This window comes from Gorilla gorilla, chromosome 6, assembly GCF_029281585.2.
Source record: "Gorilla gorilla gorilla isolate KB3781 chromosome 6, NHGRI_mGorGor1-v2.1_pri, whole genome shotgun sequence".
NCBI lineage: Eukaryota > Metazoa > Chordata > Mammalia > Primates > Hominidae > Gorilla > Gorilla gorilla.
In genome coordinates this window covers 6,852,182-6,867,403 of record NC_073230.2, presented here as the reverse complement: position 1 = coordinate 6,867,403, position 15,222 = coordinate 6,852,182, and the positions used below count along the sequence as shown (strand labels likewise).

At 53.7% G+C, this 15,222-nt stretch overlaps 1 protein-coding gene across 6 annotated transcripts; it reads left to right on the top strand.

The window, feature by feature from the left end:
* The first annotated feature begins 2,579 nt into the window (after positions 1 to 2,579).
* On the top strand, positions 2,580 to 12,021 carry LOC129532624 (uncharacterized). Of its 6 annotated transcripts, XM_063708313.1 has the most exons (6): positions 2,580 to 2,721; positions 2,815 to 3,047; positions 3,826 to 4,020; positions 6,083 to 6,140; positions 6,262 to 7,403; positions 7,453 to 12,021. In XM_063708313.1, exon 6 carries the CDS (start codon positions 9,687 to 9,689, stop codon positions 10,593 to 10,595), a length of 909 nt encoding a protein of 302 aa, XP_063564383.1. In that variant the 5' UTR covers positions 2,580 to 2,721; positions 2,815 to 3,047; positions 3,826 to 4,020; positions 6,083 to 6,140; positions 6,262 to 7,403; positions 7,453 to 9,686; the 3' UTR covers positions 10,596 to 12,021. The 6 variants fall into 6 exon arrangements, with proteins under 6 accessions (XP_063564383.1, XP_063564381.1, XP_063564385.1 ...); XM_063708311.1 differs by having other exon boundaries at positions 3,826 to 4,016; positions 6,262 to 12,021; XM_063708315.1 differs by having other exon boundaries at positions 3,826 to 4,016; positions 6,259 to 12,021.
* Positions 12,022 to 15,222: the final 3,201 nt, after the last annotated feature.

Genomic DNA, 15,222 nt, shown 5'->3' with positions numbered 1-15,222 from the left:
AGCAGGCCCAGTGTTAGGGTTGTTTTAGGGTCAGGGTTAAGGCCAGGTCCGAGTGTTTGGGTTGTTTTAGTGTCAGGGTGAGGGCCCAGGGTTAGGCTTGTTTTAGGGTCAGGGCCACGGCCCAGGTTTAGGGTTGTTTTAGGGTCAGGGCTAGGGCCCAGGTTTAGGCTTGTTTTAGGGTCAGGGCCAGGGCCCAGGGTTATGGTTGTTTCAGGGTCAGGGCCAGGGCTCAGGGTTAGGCTTATTTTAGGGTCAGGGCCAGGGCCCAGGTTTAGGGTTGTTTTAGGGTCAAGGCCAGGGCCCTGGTTTAGGGTTGTTTTAGAGTCCGGGCCAGGGCCCAGGGTTAGGGTTGTTTTAGGTCAGGGCCAGGTCCCAAGGTTAGGGTTGTTTTACGGTCAGGGCCAGGGCCCAGGGTTAGGGTTGTTTTAGGGTCAGGGCCAGGGCCCAGGGTTAGGCTTGTTTTAGGGTCAGCGCCAGGGCCCAGGGTTAGGCTTGTTTTAGGATCAGGGCCAGGGCCCAGTGTTAGGCTTGTTTTAGGGTCAGGGACAGGGCCCAGGGTTAGGGTTGTTTTAGGGTCAGGGCCAGGGCCCAGGGTTAGGCTTGTTTTAGGGTCAGGGCCAGGGCCCAGGGTTAGGCTTGTTTTAGGGTCAGGGTCAGGGCCCAGGGTTAGGCTTGTTTTAGGGTCACGGCCATGGCCCAGGGTTAGGCTTGTTTTAGGGTCAGGGCCAGGGCCCAGGGTTAGGCTTGTTTTAGTGCCAGGGCCCGGGTTAGGGATTTTTTAGGGTCGCGGCCCAGGGTTAGGCTTGTTTTAGGATCAGGGCCCAGGGATAGGGTTGTTTTAGGGTCAGGTCCCAGGGTTAGGGCTGTTTTAGGGTCAGGGCCCAGGGTTAGGGTTGTTTTAGGGTGAGGGCCCTGGGTTTGGTTTCTTTTAGGGTCAGGGCCAGGGCCCAGGGTTAGGGTTGTTTGAGGGTCAGGGCTAGGGCCCAGCGTTAGGCTTGTTTTAGGGTCAGGGCCAGGGCCCAGTGTTAGGGTTGTTTTAGGGTCAGGGCCAGGGCCCAGGGTTAGGGTTCTTTTAGGGTCAGGGCCAGGGCCCAGGTTTAGGGTTGTTGTAGGGTCAGGGCCAGGGCCCAGATTTAGGCTTGTTTTAGGGTCAGGGCCAAGGCTCATGGTTAGGTTTGTTTTAGGTAAAGGGCCAGGGCCCAGGGTTAGGCTTGTTTTGGGTCAGGGTCAGGGCCCATGGTTAGGCTTGTTTTAGGATCAGGGCCCAGGGTTAGGGTTGTTTTAGGGTCAGGGCTCAGGGTTAGGGTTGTTTTATGGTCAGGGCCCAGTGTTAGGTTTGTTTCAGGGTCATGGCCCAGGGTTAGGGTTGTTTTAGGGTGAGGGCCCAGGGGTGGGTTTGTTTTAGGGTCAGGGCCAAGGCCCAGGGTTAGGGTTTTTTTAGGGTCAGGGCCAGGGAACTGGGTTAGGGTTGTTTTAGGGTCAGGGCCAGGGCCCAGGGTGCAGCTTTTTTTAGGGTCAGGGCCAGGGCCCAGGGTTAGGGTTGTTTAAGGGTAAGGGTCAGGGCCCAGGGTCATGCTTGTTTTAGGATCAGGGCCAGGGCCCAGGGTTAGGGTTGTTTTAGGGTCAGGGTCAGGGCCCAGTGTTAGGCTTGTTTTACGGTCAGGGCCAGGGCCCAGGTTTAGGGTTGTTTTAGGGTCAGGGCCAGGGCCCAGGTTTAGGGTTGTTTTAGGGTCAGGGCCAGGGCCCAGGGTTAGGGTTGTTTTAGTGTCAGGGCCAGGGCCCAGGGTTAGGGTTGTTTTAGGGTCATGGCCAGGGCCCTGGGTTAGGGTTGTTTTAGGGTCATGGCCAGTGCCCAGGGTTAGGGTTGTTTTAGGATCAGGGCCAAGGCCCAGGTTTAGGGTTGTTTTAGGGAAAGGGCCAGGGCCCAGGGTTAGGATTGTTTTAGGTTCAGGGCCAGGGCCCAGGTTTAGGCTTGTTTCAGGGTCAGGTCCGGGGCCCAGGGTTAGGGTTGTTTTAGGGTCAGGTCCGGGGCCCAGTGTTAGGGTTGTTTTAGGTTCAGTGCCAGGGCCCAGTTTTAGGGTTGTTTAAGGTCAGGGCCGGGACCCTGGTTTGGGGTTTTAGGCTCAGGGCCAGGGCCCAGTGTTAGGTTATTAGTGTCAGGGCCCAGTGTTAGGGTTTTAGGGTCAGGGCCCAGGGTTGGGGTTTTAGGTTCAGGGCCCAGGTTTAGGGTGATTTCCAGGAAGTGACCTCACAATGACTCAAGCTACCACTTACTGTTGATTGTGACGAAATGCCAGCTGATGCATATGCCTTGGGAGCTAATTCGTTGCTGCCCTTGACTACTATGAAGACTGGTGTGGGAAGGGTCGCTTTGGATGCACTTGAGCAGGGGTCCCCAACCCCTGAGCCATGGAGCCGTAAGGAGCCACACAGCAGGTGAGTGGTGTCGAGTGAGGGAGTGAGGGAAGCTTCGTCTGTATTTACAGCCACTCCCCTTTGCTCACATTCCCGCCTGAGCTCCACCTTCTCAGATGAGCAGCAGCATTAGATTCTCATAGGAGAACGCACCCTGTTGTGAACCGTGCATGTGAGGGATCTAGGTTGCGCTGTTCTTATGAGAATCTAATACCTATTGATCTGTCACTTTCTCCCATCACGCTCAGGTGGGACCATCCAGTTTCAGGAAAACAAGCTTAACACGCCCACTGATTCTACATTATGGTGAGTTCTGTAATTATTTTATTATATATTCCAGTGTAATAATGGAAATGAAGTGCCTAATCAACGTAAATGTGCTTAAATCTTTTGGCCCAGCTCCTACCTCCCGGCAGCCTCGCCAGGCCCAGAACTCTCTCCAGTCAGCCTCTACAGACCAAGCTCATGACTCACAATGGCCTATTTAGGCCCATACCCTACCTCACGGCAGTCTCCGCAGATGAGCCTACTGCCTCACAACAGCCTCCACAGTCACAGCTCCATCGTTACAGTGGCCTCTTTAGACCCAGCTCCTGCCTCCCAGCCTTCTCTCCAGGCCCTGAACTTTCTCCGTTAGTTGAGTTAGCTGGGACTGTAGGTATACATGATGATACTTGGCTAATTTTTAAATTGTTTTGCAGACATGGGGTCTCACTTTGTTGGCCAGGCTGGTGTCAAACTAATGGCCTCAAGTGACCCTTCCACCCCTGCCTCCCATCCTCGAGGTATGTGCCACCACAAGGAGCACTTGTTCAATTTTCTAAAGAAAAAATTTCTAAAGTAAGGCTGTGGGATGATGGCAGGAAGATAAAAGAAAAACAGAAGAATAAGTTAAAATGACTTATTCACACATATTCTTTTGACAGCAAGAAGAACTGTTAGTATATACATTCCTTACAAACAAACAAACGGCAGATAAACAATGTTGTATAGGAACTTCAACACACACTGTACAATATTCCCACTTTGCTGACATAAGTTATGGAAATTTCGTGGTTTCCTTGAGTGTCGCTACCAGTATTTTGCTGCTCTGATGATTTTTATCAACTTCCTCATCTGTTAACTTCTCTCCAAAGTATGTCATGTCATGACATACTGCCGCTGCACGAACACAGTCAGTGTCTTCCTATTAAACATGTAGAATGCTTTCCTAATTTCTCATTTTACTCTCTGTCTTTGTGTTCTGCATTTTCCTTACTTTTATTGTCAGAAACTCCAGAAAGTCAATCGTACTAATTTATCACGATTTGCTTTATTAATTTATACTTTGCTTATATGGAATTTTGCCCAAAAGACCTCATTACAATTTCTAACCTGTTTTATTTTGTTTTTTTTTTTTTTCTGAGACAGGGTCTCCCTCTGTTGTCCGAGGCTGGAGGGTAGTAGTGCTATCGCAGCTGACTGCAGCCTCAACCTTCCAGGCTGAAGCGATCCTCCCATCTCAACCTCCCACGTGGCTGAGACTACAGGTGCTTGCCACTACGCCCAACTAATATTTGGTATTTTCGTATACGTGGATTCCAGAGGGGTGACAGCGAAACGTGAGTAAGCATGGATTTTGGTATATGCAGAGATGGGGGGCTGTAACTAATTCTGTATACTGAGGGACGGCAACTGTATATGTTTTTACAATTACGCTGTAGGATACATACTGTTGCATAGCCTTGAACATAATAATTTTTAATGGAGTGGAAGAATAATAATAATATTGCTAAAAGTAGCAGCTGGCCAGGTGTGGTGGCTCACACTGGTAATCGCAACACTTTGGGAGGCTGAGGCAGGAGGATGGCTTGAGGCCAAGAGTTTGCGATAGGCCTTGGAAACAAAGGGGGAGTCACCATCCCTACAGAAAAATACATGAATTAGCCTAGTGTGGTGGCACGTTCCTGTAGTCCCAGCTACTTGGGAGGCTGAGGTGGGAGGATCACTCAAGCCCAGGGAGGCTGAGACTGCAGTGAGTCATGATCAGGCCTCTGCACTCCAGCCTGGGTGACAGAGTGAGACCCTGTCTCAAAACAACAAAAAAGTAGCAGCTAACATCAACTGACCTTTTATACCAGGTGCCTATTGATACCATAGTTTAATTTCTTAGAACTGTTTCTTATTTCACTTACCAACTCTGTCTTCAGTTACTCCCAGATTTTTACTGTGTGTGTACAGATGACCTTTTGTTTAGATTGAATTGTCTCCCCAGAAGTAAGATTACTGTGAGTCATGGTGAATGGACATTCTCATTACCCTTGATGTAAATTGACAGGGTTTTGGGTGCCTCCCAGCTATAATCTTAGCACTTTGGGAGGCTAAGAGAGGAGGATTGCTTGAGGCCAAGAGTTGGAGGAGGCAGTATGGCAGTATGGTGAGACCCTGTCTCCATTATTTTAAAAAATTGACAAGCTTTACCCGGGAAGGCTTATACACAATGTAAACACCCCTCATAGTATAAGAAAGTGCCCATTTCACTGCACCTTTGCCAGCACAGGGTATTATAATTTAGTAAGTCATTTTTTGTTTGATTATTTTAAATAGATAAAAGACCTCATATTACTTTACTTGTCACATTTCAACATCTTTCCTTAGCTTATTAGCTCTACCTCTTTTCTGTCTGTAAATGGTTGTTGTTGTTTTGTTCTTTGAGACAGGGTCTTGCTCTGTCACCAGGCTAGACTGTAGTGGCATAATCATGCCTCGCTGCAGCCTTGACCTCCCAGGCTCAAACTTCAGCATTCCGAGTAGCTGGGACTACAAGTGTGCACCACCACTCCCAGCTAACTTTTTTCTTCTTTTGGATAGAGACAGGTTCTCACTGTGTTGTCCAGACCGGTCTCTAGCTCCTGGCCTTAAGCAATCCTCCTGCATTAGCTTCTCAAATTGCTGGAATTTCAGGCATGAGCCACCATGCCTGGCCTGGGCTAGTCCTGTATTCTCTAGAGTTCTCTTTACTTTGTGCTAGCCAATCTCTCATTATGCTGTTCACCTGTTATAATGAATAATTCTCCGTATTAAATTTTACCACTTTAAACTTTTGAGTGGTTTATGCTTCCTGATTGGACTCTGACTAATACGTTAGGAAGGGTCCCAGGAGATAAACCCACACAGATGGGATTTGGGCATAGGTTTGGTTTCCCAGGGGGCAGTGCTGAGCTCTTTGCCAGTGGGAAATGGGATGCTGGTGATTTCCAGGAAGTGACCTCACAGTGACTCAAGCTACCACTTACTGTTGATTGTGACGAAATGCCAGCTGAGGCACATGCCTTGGGAGCTAAGTGGTTGCTGCCCTTGACCACTATGAAGACTGGTGTGGGAAGGGTCGCTTTGGATGCACTTGAGCAGGGGTCCCCAACCCCTGAGCCATGGAGCCGTAGGGAGCCACACAGCAGGAGGTGAGTGGTGTCGAGTGAGGGAGTGAGGGAAGCTTCGTCTGTATTTACAGCCACTCCCCTTTGCTCACATTCCCGCTTGAGCTCCACCTTCTCAGATGAGCAGCAGCATTAGATTCTCATAGGAGAATGCACCCTGTTGTGAACCGTGCATGTGAGGGATCTAGGTTGCGCTGTGCTTATGAGTATCTAATACCTATTGATCTGTCACTTTCTCCCATCACGCTCAGGTGGGACCATCCAGTTTCAGGAAAACAAGCTTAACACGCCCACTGATTCTACATTATGGTGAGTTGTATAATCATTTTATTATATATTGGATATATAATACGTATATATATTTATATGTATGTAATAATGGAAATAAAGTGCCTAATAAATGTAAATCTGCTTAAATCTTTTTAAGCAGATTCTTCAGGCCCAGCATCTGCCTCACTGTGGACCCCCCAAGCCAAGCTCCCAACCTTTCAGCAGCTTCTACACACCCAGCTCCCGCCTGCCAGTGGCCTCTTCAGGCCCATGGGGCTCATTCCTCACAACAGCCTTTCCAGTCCCAGTTTTTCCCTTCCGGCGGCCTCTCCGGGCTGAGAACCTCCTCAGGTCGGCCTCTCCAGACTCACTTGCACCCTCCAGGTGTCCTCTCCGGGCCAAGCTCCTCTTCCTGGCTGCGTCTCCAGGCCTGACTCCTGCCTCTCAACAACCTCTTTGGACTCAGTGCCTACCCATCTCCTGGCATCCTTGGTCGGCCCACAGCTTCCTCAAGCCAAGCTCCCCAGGCCCAGGTCAGGCCTCACGGTGCCCCCTCCACAATGAGCTCCTGCCCTCCAATGGCACCTGCAGGCCCCAAATGGTCTCCGGTCGGTGGGCTCCTCCACGCCAAGCTTGGGCCTCCCGGTGACCTCTGCAGGCCCAAGTTGTCCTGAAGTCGGCATCTCCCAGCCATGCCTCCCAGCAAGTAAGCAAGCTCTTTTGGCTCAACTCCTGCCCAGCTCCCAACCGCCTTTGTAGGTCCCGAACTTTCTCCAGCCAAGTTCTTTGGGCCTCATTCCTGCCGCCCGGTGGCCTGTACGGGCCCAGCAATGGTTGGAGAACGGCCTCTGCAGGTCCCGCTCTTGCCTCCCAGGGGCCTCTCCAGGCCCAGCTCTTGCCCCCACGGCGGCCACCTGGGGCCAAGTCCCTGCCTGCCTCCCAGCAGCCCGCATGCGGCCCAGCTCCTCCCTCACGGTGGCCTGTTGATGCCCATGCCTCTGGTACCCTGCCCAGAGGCATGAGACCCTGCCACACACTGGCTCCTCCCACGCTGAGAGAGGTCAGCGTGAGCCCTTGCCTCACACCGGCCCCTCCCATCCTGAGAGAGGTCAGCGTGAACCCCTTGACTCACACTGGCTCCTCCCACGCTGAGAGAGGTCAGCGTGAGCCCTTGCCTCACACCGGCCCCTCCCATGCTGAGAGAGGTTGGCGTGAGCCCTTGCCTCACACCGGCCCCTCCCACGGTGAGAGAGGTCAGCGTCAGCCCCTTGCCTCACACCGGCCCCTCCCACGCTGAGAGAGGTTGGCGTGAGCCCCTTGCCTCACACCGGCCCCTCCCACGCTGAGAGAGGTCGGCGTGAGCCCTTGCCTCACACCGGCCCCTCCCACACTGAGAGAGGTCAACATGAGCCCCTTGCCTCACACCGGCCCCTCCCACGCTGAGAGAGGTCAACATGAGTCCCTTGCCTCACACGGGCCCCTCTCACTCTGACAGAGGTCAGCCTGAGCCCTTGTCTCACACCGGCCCCTCCCACGCTGAGAGAGGTCAGCGTGAGCCCTTGCCTCACACCGGCCCCTCCCACGCTGAGAGAGGTCAACATGAGCCCCTTGCCTCACACCGGCCCCTCCCACGCTGAGAGAGGTCGGCGTGAGCCCTTGCCTCACACCGGCCCCTCCCACGCTGAGAGAGGTCAACATGAGCCCCTTGCCTCACACCGGCCCCTCCCACGCTGAGAGAGGTCAACATGAGTCCCTTGCCTCACACGGGCCCCTCTCACTCTGACAGAGGTCAGCCTGAGCCCTTGTCTCACACCGGCCCCTCCCACGCTGAGAGAGGTCAGCGTGAGCCCCTTGCCTCACACCGGCCCCTCCCACACTGAGAGAGGTCAACATGAGCCCCTTGCCTCACACCGGCCCCTCCCACGCTGAGAGAGGTCAACATGAGCCCCTTGCCTCACACCGGCCCCTCCCATGCTGAGAGAGGTTGGCGTGAGCCCTTGCCTCACACCGGCCCCTCCCACGGTGAGAGAGGTCAGCGTCAGCCCCTTGCCTCACACCGGCCCCTCCCACGCTGAGAGAGGTTGGCGTGAGCCCCTTGCCTCACACCGGCCCCTCCCACGCTGAGAGAGGTTGGCGTGAGCCCTTGCCTCACACCGGCCCCTCCCACGGTGAGAGAGGTCAACATGAGCCCCTTGCCTCACACCGGCCCCTCCCACGCTGAGAGAGGTCAGTGTGAGCCCCTTGCCTCAACCCGGCCCCTCCCATGCTGAGAGAGGTCGGCGTGAGCCCTTGCCTCACACCGGCCCCTCCCATGCTGAGAGAGGTCAGCCTGAGCCCCTTGCCTCACACCGGCCCCTCCCACGGTGAGAGAGGTCAGCGTCAGCCCCTGCCTCAACTGGCCACCGTGAGGGAGGAGCAGGGTCGCACGCGGGCTGCTGTGAGGCAGGCAGCGACTTGGGCCTGGGAGGTCGTGGTGGGGTGAGAGCTGGGCTTGGAGACTCCCCTGGGAGGCAACAGCGGGGCCTACAGACTCTGTTCTCCAGCCGGAGCTGGGACTGTTCAGGTACTGGGAGGTGGGATGTGGGTCTGAAGAGCTTGGTTGCAGAAACTTTGGGGTCTACAAACGCAGGCGGGAGCTGAGCCAAAAAAGCTTGTTTGCTGGGAGGCGGGAGATGCAGCCAGGAGAAACAGCTGTGCCTGCAGAGGCCGCCATGCGGGAGGCGGAGGCCGGGCCTCCTCAAATCGGCCTCTCCAGACCCACTTGCAGCCTCCCAGCATCCTCTCCGGGCCCAGCTCTTCCTCCCGGCTGCGTCTCCAGGCCTGACTCTGGCCTCCCAACAACGTCTTTGGACTCAGCTCCTGCCCAGCTCCCAGCAGGCCCAAGTTGTCGTCAAGTCGGCCTGGAATTGGGCCCGGAAGAGCAGCAAGTCGGCCTCCCCGGGCCCAGCTCCGTCCTCTCAGCGGCCTCTCCAGGTGCAAAACTTCCTCGAGTCAGCCTCTCCAGGCCCAGCTCCTCCTGCCTCCCAGTGGCCTCTTTCAGCCCAGACCAGCTCATGGCTCTTGGCGGCCTTCCCAGGCCCCGCTTTTGACTTTTGGTGGCCTCTTCAGGCCCAGAACTTGACCTCCAGTGGGCCTTTGCAGGCCCGGCCTCCTGCCTCTCGAAGGCCTGCACGGGCCCGGACTCACAGCGGACTCACAGCGGACTCTCCATGCCCAGCTAGCTCTCGCCTCATTGCGGCCTCCCGAGTCCAAAGCTCCTGCCTCTCGGCCGCTTCGGCAGGCCCAGCTCCCGCCTGCCAGTGGCCTCTTTAGGCCCAGCTCATTCCTCGCAACGGCCTTCCCAGGCCCCGTTTTTCCCTTCTGGCAGCCTCTTGGCCTCTAATTTGTTTATCTTTTGTGTATAAATCCCAAAATATTGAATTTTGGAATATTTACACCATTATGTAAATATTTTGGTAGGTGATTTATTTGGGGTGAGTTTCTGCACCAAGCCCGAATTTTTTATTTTATTTTCCTTATTATTTGGTGTTAAACAGGTTTAATGACGGTCATGGCAACTGTTTGGCACAATGAAAAATATCGCCCATGATCAACGTGTTCTGTTCTGGGGAAGGGGGCAAAGGCAGGGTGAATCACTTTCTTAAAAAGTATAGCTCAAGTTGGGAGTGCAGAGGGAATGGGGAGAAAACCCTCCCGCTGCCTGTGTCGAAGTGCAGGAGCCCCCACCCCCATACTCACCTGAGTCCAGCCCCTCTGGGGAAAGAAGGGGTGCATGAACTCCCCCTAGTCCACAGGCACCTCCCTGTGGCCCAAGGCCCTCTTCACACTCCATCTTGTAGCCCCAACAGGAGCTATTTTCCGAAAATAGCTTTTGGAAGGGTTGCACCAGAGCCTGAGCAGGGTGAGGTGGGGTCAGGCAGGGCTGGGAGTCAGGGCAGGGGCAGCAGCAGTGGACCCGCTATGCACACATCTTCTTCTCCAAGGTTTGTGTGCAGAACCTCCTGCCCATGCTGCCCCAGCAGCTTCAGTTGGCACCTGCCCCAGTCCAGCCTCTGGGACCCATGCAGCAGCTCCCAGCGGCCCTGCACCCACCACCAGCATCCGTTTCACCTGCAGTTGAAGATCCGTGAGGTGCCCAGAATATCATGTAGTCATCAGTCCCACGGAGCAGCCCGCGAGGCTGAGGGTCCTCCCACTGGACCGCCCCCCATCTGGCACCAGTGCTGCCCCTGCCCCTACTCTCAGCCTCACGTGACTCTCGGGCAGAGGCAGTGGTGGGGCAGCCAGGGCAGCGTCAAGAGTCTGAGCCAGGTGAGGTGCAGTCAGGACCCCCACAGGGCTGGGAGTCAGGGCAGGGGCAGAACAAACCTTGGAGGGGAAGATGTGTGCATAGTGGGCCTGGAGGGCGGCTGTGGCCTAGTGGACGGGAAGAAGCAGTGGGCCTGGAAGAGCTGCATGATCAGGGCTGGCACTGGTCCAGGGTGCGTGCAGTGAAGAGGACAGCGCCTTCTCGGTCTCCGGTTCCCTGAGCCTGTCCTCGGGAGCCTGCCCCTACCTGAGAGGCCCTCCTGCCCGGCACCCACCTGTGGAAGCCCAGTCCATTCTTCAAAGCTGTAATCACTAGAGTGCCGTGGGTTGCAAGTGACAGATAACCAACTCAGAGTGGCTTAAACAATGAGGACAGCTGAGGTCTTGCTGCACCAGGGTGCACCAATGCAGCAGCCCCTCAGCACTGTTAGGGTGATGGTTCTCTCCATCTTTGCTTGTGGCTGTGCGCTTTTCCTTGTAGAGCAAAATCAAGTCCCGTTTCCTATTCCTAAGGGTGTCTGGGTGAGGAAGGTTCAGGTGCAAACCAAGGTCAGAATGACGCTGTCAGTCTCCATCAGCCAAGCAGGACCCTCAGGTCCTAGGTGGCTGCTGCAGGTCCAGGCATCACATGTAACAATAAGGTCCTTGGCTGGGTAAGGAATTGGTAAGGACCGATTCCTTTTCTCGTGTCTCAGTTTAAGAGCGAGGAAACCTCTCCCAGAAGTCCCCAGGAGACCTGTCCTTTTGTCTCGTTGGCCAGAATTGGATCACGTGCCCGTGTTAAACCTGCCCTGTGTGGTTCACCCAGGACCGGGTCAGGACTGATGCCTGTGCAGGTCTGGAGCAAGGACAAGGCGTTGAGTCCACCACAAAGGTTCTCCATGTTAGGGGGCATATTCCAGCCCCCATGGGCTGTGGTGCCCCTTCCTTTGAGCCCAGAACCTCTTTGGCCCCAGTCATGTTCTACCTGGACCTGTGATATTTGTAATGCACTCGATGTTATGGCACCAACTATGTGGCAGGCTCTGTGTTAGGCACAGAGATACAAGAATGCTGAGAGGCAACCTCTGACCTGAGGGTGTTCATCAAAACCAAGACAAACAGGCGACCCCACAGCGAGGGACAGGGAAGCAAGAACCCAGATGGAAAGCTCTGGCTGGCGGAGGTCACTCACAGAGAGGGCTCAGCCCTAAGACTGGGAGGAGGGAGGAGGTGGGCTGACGGAAAAGAGGAAAGGGAGGTGCTCTTGGCAGAGGAACAGCTGTGTACGCAGGTCCTGAAGTGTCAGAAACTCAGCCCAGTGTAGGCAAAACAATAGAGCCAAGTGGCTCAAAGAAGGGGAAGAGACCTATGAGGAGGCCAAAGCGGTCATATCACACAAGGTCTTGAATGCCACACCAAGGAGGCTGAACTGAGTCCAGGAGTTGATGGAGAACCTTTCAACAATTTAAAGCAGATGAATGAAGATGTTTATAAAAATCTTAACACTTGTCTCTAAGCTCCTGGGAAGCAGGGATGATGGCTCGTTTCTCTCTGTCCCCCCTGCAGTGCCGGCCTGGCTGAATGGCTGTTTCCCCAACTATAAAATGCTTTCAACACAAGCTTGATGATTTTCTATGGTCCTTGCCACAGTTGTTTTGTTTTGTTTTTTAAACTATTTGAGAGCCTGACATTTTTCTTAAAAAAAAAAAAAAAAAAAATCAGGGCAGATTTCCTATTCCCAAGGGTGTCAGGAAAGTCCAGGCACAAACCAAGGTTATGATGATGCTGTCAGGTCTCCATCAGCCAAGCAGGGGGTGTTCGGCCTTAGAGGAGCCAACAGGCACTTGAGCTTGATTTTCTCTGAATTAGCCCCATTAAAGCTCTGTAATTATCGACAAGTGGGTGACAACTCTCAAAGGCCCATTAGTGACCAACCCTCATGATTTTTCCAAAGATGCAAACTTCCGTGGGGTCATGTGATTGGAACACCCCAAGGGCAGGGCACTGTGGCTCACAGAGAAGCACCTTCTCCTGCCCTTAGGGCCCTCCTCACGCCCAGCACAAGCCCAAGGTGCTTTTCCAACTCTGAGGGCTCTCCAGGGCAGCGTCTGAGCCCCCACTCTCCTTCCCCTAGAGCAACTCTGCTTTTCTCTCTTTTTGTTTCTTAGTTGCATCCTCCTAAGATTTCAGCTAAACAAAGTGGCCAAAAAAAAGCTTTTTGGACCAGGGCAGAGTGGCCCGTGTGTGCCTGTAATCCCAGCACTTTGGGAGGTGAAGGCGGGAGGATTGCTTGAGCTCGGGAGTTCAAGACCAGCCTGAGCAACGTAGTGAGACCTACCCCCCGCCCCCCCCCCCCACACACACACCACTGTCTCTTTTTTTGTAAATATATTTTTTAAATTAGCCGGGCATGGTGGTGGGCGCCTGTAGTCCCAGCTACTTGGGAGGCTGAGGTGAGAGGATCGTTTGAGCCTGGGAGGCTGAACTGTGATCGCACCACTGTACTCCAGCCTGGGTAACAGAACAAGACCCTGTCTCAAAAAAAAAAAACTTCTTGGGAGCCAGTAGGCTTTAAGGGAGAAACTATCATGATGGAAGTGAAGAGGCCTAGATTCTGTGCCTGGGTCTGCTGGGCCACGCTGAGCAGCTCACCTCCCCTCTCTGAGCCTCATTTCTCTAAAGGGAAATGAAGAGTTTGGGCCATGTGCTCCGTAAGAGAGCTTCACCAGCCTCTCAAAATTGTGACTGAGCTTCTATTTATGAACTATCATTTCTTACAGACCTTCCAGTGGAGTTCAAAGAAATTCATCAGTCCCTTCCTGGTGACACACTGGGTGTGCTGTTCCTTCCCAGGAGGTGGTGACAGGTGTCAGTTTTCCCCCCAGGCAGTTGGAGAAGATCGCTGCCCTCCTTGGACAGGGGTTTCTGTAGAGCCAGTGCAGGGGCTCCTCCCCTGCAGGAGCTGGGTGTCCCAGGGGGAGCAGGCAGCCGCTCTGTCTTCTGGCTGTCCTTCTCTGGGGTTGGGAAACAGGCAGAAATGAGAATGTGCATTTTTACACTTGGGTGTCACACCAGATCCCAGCTCCTGGGAGCACCTGGAGGGCAAGTTGGTTTGAATGGACCAGCCATGTGTGTCTGCATCTGCTGTTTGTGGGTCTCACAGGTGTGGCCAAGGCATGGTCCCTGTGCTCAGGGGGCTAATTCGCTGGGGGAACAAACCCCAGGTAGGCCTGACCTGAACAGCAGATCCATGTACTCTCATGTAAAGCCAACAGCTTCAGAGAATAACAGATTGGTGCATCTTGGGCTGTGGCTGTGTTCATTGCTGCAGGAGCAGTGGGATATACCTCCCTTCCTGCAGCCTCACCTGCCTGGTGTGGAGATGGCAGCTAGCATGCAGGCAGCTGAAGGCCAGCTATAGCCATTGCTGCTGCACACATACCCTGCTCAGGAGAACGTGACTCAGGCTTCACTCAAGACCTAGTATTTATTTATTTTTTTGAGACAGGATCTCGCTCTGTCGCCCAGGTTGGATACAGTGGCACAGTCACACTCACTGTAGCCTCAACTTCCTGGGCTCAAGCGGTCCTCCCACCTCAGCCTCCCGAGTAGCTGGGACCACAGGCATGCGCCACCATTCCTGGCTATTTTTGTATTTTTTGTAGAAATGGGTGTTTCCATGTTGGCCAGGCCAGTCTTGAAATCCTGGGCTCAAGTGATCCACCCGCCTCAGCCTCCCAAAGTGCTGGGATTATAGGCATGAGCCACCACACCCGGCCATTTTTGTAGTTTTTGTTGCCATGTTGGCCAGGCTGGTCTCAAACTCCTGAGCTCAAGTGATCCATCCACTTCGGCCTCCCAAACTGCTGGGATGACAGGCATGAGCACCACACCAGCCACTCAAGGCCTGTTGTCTCTTAGTTTGCACACAGTTCCAACAAGTATCATCACCTGGTCTCATGGGAGAAACAATTATTGAATAGGTGAGAGCTGTCTGCGCCAACACAGACAAGTAATCTAATAGGAGTTTCAGGCTGATGTCAAAGGAAGAGGCAGAAACATGAAGAAAACCGAAAAGAGGGCCACCCGGGACCCTCTGGTGCAGGGGTTGCTTCGTGTCCCCTTTTGCCTCTGGACCATGACCGTGACATACGGAAGAGTCATCGTGGCCATAGCAATGACTCAGGTTATTCAGAAAAGTTTAAGTGACTATTTGTATGTTCTGTTCCCAAAGGCAGGGAGGGAAATGAGCCAATTGAGGACAGTTTCATTCCAGAATGGGTCTTAGAGAAGCCAGTACTGTTAGCTAGAAAATCCACCATAGGGATCTGCTCCTTCTATAATGATCTACTGAGCACCTCCTACACCCCAGGCACACTGTGCTGTGAGGTGGATACTACCGTTGTCTCCATTTTACAGATGAGCAAACTGAGGCATAAAGACGTTAGATAAGCTGGCCACACAGCAGGGAAGTGCACGCTGGGATTTGAACCGAGGAGACTGATGTCAGAGGGCAGGTCTTGCACCCCACACTGCTGCAAAGACAGAGACATGTGCCTGATCCGTGTTAGAAGGGGATGATCTAGACAAATGCCACTCCCATCACCAGCTCAGAATAAAGGACACTCCACACTCGTGGCCTTTCATTAGCCAATTTCCCTGCAGACCCAAGAAACTTTGTTATGCCTGGGCCCAGCACTCGCCCAGAGATCTGCAAACTTGTTCTATAAAGAAGGGCTGGATTGTAAATATTTTCAGCTATGCAGGCCATAGGGTCTGCTTCTGAAGTAGGAAAGCAGCCGCAGACGAGATGTACATGATGGGCCTGGTC

Bases quoted from the DNA above. Each gene is read 5' to 3' on its own strand.
- LOC129532624 (XM_063708314.1), top strand. From the start codon at position 9,687: ATGATCAACGTGTTCTGTTCTGGGGAAGGGGGCAAAGGCAGGGTGAAT.